At 33.2% G+C, this 5,596-nt stretch overlaps 1 protein-coding gene across 6 annotated transcripts; it reads left to right on the top strand.

Moving 5' to 3' along the window:
• The first annotated feature begins 470 nt into the window (after positions 1 to 470).
• Positions 471 to 5,113, top strand: LOC114260738 (diacylglycerol O-acyltransferase 1A-like). Of its 6 annotated transcripts, XR_014335107.1 has the most exons (7): positions 471 to 731; positions 835 to 881; positions 1,657 to 1,747; positions 1,852 to 1,939; positions 2,027 to 2,098; positions 3,935 to 4,002; positions 4,766 to 5,113. XR_014335107.1 is itself a non-coding variant. In XM_082877633.1 (6 exons), exons 3-6 carry the CDS (start codon positions 1,742 to 1,744, stop codon positions 4,890 to 4,892), a joined length of 273 nt encoding a protein of 90 aa, XP_082733759.1. In that variant the 5' UTR covers positions 471 to 731; positions 835 to 881; positions 1,657 to 1,741; the 3' UTR covers positions 4,893 to 5,113. The 6 variants fall into 6 exon arrangements, 3 of the variants coding, with proteins under 3 accessions (XP_082733759.1, XP_082733760.1, XP_082733761.1); XR_003628723.2 differs by lacking the exon at positions 835 to 881; XM_082877633.1 differs by lacking the exon at positions 1,852 to 1,939.
• Positions 5,114 to 5,596: the final 483 nt, after the last annotated feature.

The following is a 5,596-nucleotide window of genomic DNA, read 5'->3' as shown; positions in this document are numbered from 1 at the left end:
AAAAAATATTATGAAAATGATCATGAAAGATTCTACACCGTTAGATTATACATACAAGAAAACACTACACACTAATCAAGGAAGAAAGGAGAAATTTTCATGAAAAATATTTATTGTGAGTTCTACCATTCCACTGACATCATTGTGAGTTCTGCCATTCCACTGACATTCCATTTGGATGGAAGAGTTTGGTGAGAGGAAAAAAAAAATGGTGAGAATAAAAAAAATTTCACTTGTTTAGATTATTAAATATTTAAAAGATGGTGTGAGAAAAGACCTCTCACCAAAAGTGACATTACTGGAAAACGGAGATATGGTGGGGTTTTTTTAACATTTTTTTAAACGTCATTGTTGTTAATATTTAACGCCGTTTTATAAATGTTGCATATTCTTTTAAACAAAACGACATCGTTTTATAATTAGAGGCGTTTAGCAACGCCTCTAAATGTGATAGCCATACGCGTCTTCGTTTGAAACCCTTATTTTGAATCTAAGCCCTTTCTCTCTCAACCCTTATACGCACATATCCCTCTCTCAACCCTCTCTAAGTTTCATCGAAGATTTAGATCGAAGCTCCAACGAAGATTCAGATCGAAGCGATTTCGAAGCTCCATTGAAGATTCAAATCGAAGCTCCATCAAAGCGATTTCTAAGCTCCATCGAAGATTCAGATTGAAGCTCCATCGAAACGATTTTGAAGCTCCATCGCCAGCACCATCTGCACCGGCGAGGTAACGAGCTCCACTGTCTCTGTCTCTGTCTCTCTCTCTCTCTCTCTTTTTAGATCTATGAAATCAATGTTTTAAGGCATTCTTACTTGATCCTCATTTGCAGAGATTCAGTGATTTCCAGAAGCTCAAATCTGAACTCCGATTGATCTAGTACGCCATTCGAAATTTTCTTGAGAAAATTGCTCTTGATTCTGTGTTGTGATGGATTTAATGTGGATTTATTGATTCGCCATCTAATTTCACCTATATAATCTGAGTTTTCTTGAGGATTTTGTAGTATTGCTGTTCTTTACTTTGGTTGTGATTGCTTTCTTTTCAGTATTCAAATGAATTTAACGTGAATTGTGGATTCATGTCTATTAGGGTTTCTAGGGTTTCAAATTGATTGTTTAGGATTTTATTTTACTCAAATTTGTTTGATGAGAAAATGAGGAAACATATAAATACTACCAAGTTTATGTTTTGATAAATATGGAAAACTCATACTTCAATTAAAAAGCCTAATTAGTTTAATTAACTTCAGACTTTAAGATCTTGTTATTTTGTTGATGTTTCTTTATACTAATGGATATACCAAGATGAGTCTGCAAGTAGAAAATCTCTGGTAGGCAATAATTAGCATAATTTTGGTTACTGAGGAAATGAAGAACCATAACTGCAATTGTTTATTTATTTATTTTTTTCTTCTTCTATGTTTCAATGAGTTAGTTAGCCTTATATTTTTTGCTCATATTGATCTTTAGGAATGAACAAGATGTTTAATAGGCTGAATTTTCCTATACCGTATGTGAAAAATGGAAATGTCAAATAATCTTTATGTACTTTTAGAGCAAGTAAATATAAGTACAAGTACTGGAATCAATGTTCGAGAAATTTTGTGGCAACGAATAAGGTTTTTAATTTTCCAGAAATTGATTATGATTAGGTACAATTGGTTCAGATACAATTAAGAGTACCCGAGTATGGTTGGATGACTCAGAAGGTCTTCCATTTTCTCAATTTCGTGGTGAATGGGGGTGTGTATTTTGTATCCCTTCTTTAATTCATGCTATGAAGTTATTTATTTATGCCTCCTAGTCACTACCTTGGTATTGAGTGTGGATTATTTACAGTGTGACAGTTCGAGCGATAGTCTTTATTTTCCGAGCCTTGCATTCTTCACAACATATGCACTCTTAGTTTTGTTCTGGGCAGAGATATACTATCAGGTTGTGCTTGATTATGCTAATACTTGCATCTGTTGACTGGCATATGACCATTTGGTCTAATTTCATTGCTGACATCAATATTGACAGGCACGTGTTGTATCTACTGATGGACTCAGGCTGAGTTTCTACACAATTAATGTCGTGGTTTATGTTGTTCAGGTGAAAATTCTTCTCCATACTTCCACTTCATATAACAGGAAAGGGGAAGGTTGGATTGGATCCTTAACGTGTGAACAGATAGCCAAGTTCTTAAATAGAGTATCAATTAATTTGATAGTAATTTGTTTTTGTTCCTTTAACTATTTTTTCTTCGGCTTCCAAACAGTGTTTAGAGTAACATGTGACTGAATGGCATGGATGGTGAAATAAAACCATTTTGTGCAAATTGTGCAATTGGGATGACCGAAATATACATCTTTTGTGGTTCTCTCCCTTGACATTTATACAAACATATAGTGAGATATGGGGTTTTTGGGATTCATTGAAGGCTTCAAGATTGGATATTTTTAAGTGCAACAAGGTAAATTGGTAAGAGTGAAAGATAATGTAGGGATGAATGTAGTTTAGTTCAGAAAGTCATAGTCATATTGAATTATAATTTTGTAATGCAGTTCATGAAGTTAAAGTCATATTGAACTGCTTGAACTGGTAGCAGTTAGTTTAAAGAGGTAAAGAGTAGTGATTGTGATAACATTTGGTCTTAGATCTTATTTTTTTAGGTGCTTCAAATTTTCTTATGTTGTTTTGTTTCTCAGTTACTGAAACATCGAATTAACTCTGCCTAACTCTGCCCAAAACTTTGAAACTTGTTCTTTATATTTGTTTCTAGACTTCCTCGTATAGTTTTACTTCATTAGATGGCATTGTGGTTTCAACTTGGTATACTGCTTCTAAGTGTACTTAATTATTATAATTGCTTTGAGAGCTTAATCATGGATGGACAAGCAGTTTTTAAATTGGGTTTACTTTGTTTTTTTGTATATAATAATGCCAAAAGTTAGGTCTATACTCAATTTATCCCTCCTAGACCCCCATCTAAGGGGGGTTAAATTGGTTGTACTTTGTTTTTTTGTTTGGTTCTGTTTAGTCAACTAGAATGGTTATTTAGATTAATCAAAAAGCAATGCTTGTTCTGTAAAATGTATGGAACTTGACAAAATATTGGAATAAAATTCTCCACGAGTTGGTCTTTAATTGGGATAATTAATCTTAGTCATATGACTCATATTATAATGTCTGTTGCCAAACCTGGCTTGTTATATGAGAGCTTAGCCTCTAGAAAATATAGAAGTGTTTATATTGAATCATGGTAGCATAAATAAGGTTGAATAGCAGGTCCATGTTTTTTGAATATATTATTTTTCTTTCTTTTTTCTTTGGCCTGTTGTTTTCCTAGTACATGGCTTTGGTGCTTGCTCCCTTTTTCACTTTCGAAAACTTATTTGAGATTTTCATGTAAGATGCATGAAATTGTTGTGCTACCTGACATGTAGGTGCCACAGACAAGTGCCCCACTCCCTACTGCTGTCATGTTTCATTATTTTCCATTTTGTTTTGCTGTCATGTTTTCCTCATGGAATAAGACTAAAAGTATAATACTTCTCATTGGAATAGTAATTATGGAAACGACTATTAGATTTTGAATGTTGGGAGTAGACATGTCTAGGAACTTTTATTTGATTTTTATTGATTACAAACTCTGAAAGCTCTCTGTTGGAAGTTATACAATTAGATGACCAATCCTTTCATTATCCTGAAATGTACTCGATATTTCACTAAGTTTTTTTAATTAATGCATTTGTTTTGTAGCTTTTCTCATTATTATGGAAAACTGACTTGTAGTGATAGAACATCGTCGGCATTGACTACTTTGCATAAATGCGCAGAGTTTCTTTGGTTGTTGCTTGTAAACTTACCATAATAACTGGAGATTATGAATTGATGTTTTAGGCCCTTGAACTCTAGAGTTGGTCACTTCTAATCAAAATATTGCAGGTGGTTGTCAACCTTCACATATTAATAACGACGGCTACAGTTTTGTTTCCAGTTTTTGTGATCCTCAGGTTAGTTTGTCACTTACTTTCTTGTAAATTTTCACTTGGTATTTTGTTTTATTTCTAGCATCAAAATACAAAAGCAAACAACACTTAGCAATTTGTTGCATTAAACTTTGATTGACGCTGTGCAATCGGGTCGATGCTATTCTCTGTCTTTCGTCACTGTCACCCAAGAATGTTCGTCAGTAAATTCTAATTGAACTCTGTTATTTGTTTGACTTAAATAGATGAGTAGTGATATGCAAACCGAAATTTTGCATGTAAAATTAATATAGAATGATGTGGTAAGTCTTAATTTTATCATTTTAAACAAAAGACCCATCAAAGTGACATATTTTCCAAAATGCTACCATATCATTCTTGTTGAAAATTTTGTAAGGATATCATTTTCCTCAAAAGATTGCATGATTTATGTAATTAATGCAAGAATGAGCATTCCTTCATAATTTGCAAACAATCAATATATAACAGAATTTTGATAGAAGCTTTAACCGTGAGCTGTGCTTGATTTAATGGCTTCATGCAAGCCTTTTTGGTTAATGTCTTGGCATCTCAGATGGATTGATGGTTTTTGGTACAAATCTTGGGCATAGATTGTTGGACTTTTATTGTCCAATAGATTTGTGATGTGCTAGGGGAGTGCAACAAATAATGAGAAATTAGAAATTAGAAATAATAGAAAATATATATTGTTTGTAGCAAGCCAGAAAACTGGCAAATTCATGTGATGCCATTGAAGAGTTCATGGCTGTGGTTTGAAATCCTGCAGGTATGATTCTGCTGTTCTATCTGGCGTCACATTAATGCTCTTTGCGTGCGTTGTGCGGCTGAAGTTGGTATCCTATGCACATACAAATTATGACACGAGAGCGCTTGCTAAGTCAGTTGAAGGATGAATGGGGCTTTCCTTTGGATTTTTATTTATCTTCTTTTTTTTTTCTTTTTTTTTCCTCTGGTCTGACTAGGGGGTTGGGTGTTTTGGTTCACTTTCTTCTTATTTTTTGTGTTAAATGGGGGAGTGGTGAGAGAGAGAAGAGGGTAATGTTATTTTGTGGCTTTGTACACAAGATAATAATTTTTTGATTGAGAATTGAGAATTCAATTTTTGGATATGTTATTTTGTGAGTAATGGTGATTGGATATTAAATTGAATGGGAAAGTGAATAAATTAGGGGTGAGCATGGTCCGGATTGGACCGGATTGGAATAAAACCAGGACCAATCCGTTTTCTACGGTTCCTAAAATATTGAAACCAATCCAATCCGTTTAAATCATGGAACCAATCCGAACCAATCCATTTAAATACGGATTGGATCGGTTTAGGACCACGGATTCACATAATTAAATAACCAAAATATATTTATAACACTTTAATTTTATAAAAATATAAACAGCGCTATATTAGTTCCATAATAGCAACATATTTTTCTATAATAGCGACATACTATTCTAAAATTTAAACAACCATAAGAAAATTGGTTTCACTATAAATATTTAAACCATTACAAATTAAAACTAAAAACCAACAAACAAGAGTAATAAAAGAAGATATTATATGGTTTTAGGTTTGAGTTTAGATTTTATATAGAATTAAGAGAAT

Source organism: Camellia sinensis, chromosome 7 (genome assembly GCF_055761805.1).
Source record: "Camellia sinensis isolate YWXY chromosome 7, ASM5576180v1, whole genome shotgun sequence".
Taxonomy (NCBI): domain Eukaryota; kingdom Viridiplantae; phylum Streptophyta; class Magnoliopsida; order Ericales; family Theaceae; genus Camellia; species Camellia sinensis.
This window is presented reverse-complemented; position numbering and strand designations above follow the sequence as displayed.

What these genes read in the sequence shown, in the direction of transcription:
- LOC114260738 (XM_082877634.1), top strand. An exon ending in TCGTGGTTTATGTTGTTCAG is followed by an intron (nt 2,099 to 3,934) that starts GTGAAAATTCTT and finishes AAAATATTGCAG; the next exon opens with GTGGTTGTCAACCTTCACAT. An exon ending in CCAGTTTTTGTGATCCTCAG is followed by an intron (nt 4,003 to 4,765) that starts GTTAGTTTGTCA and finishes GAAATCCTGCAG; the next exon opens with GTATGATTCTGCTGTTCTAT.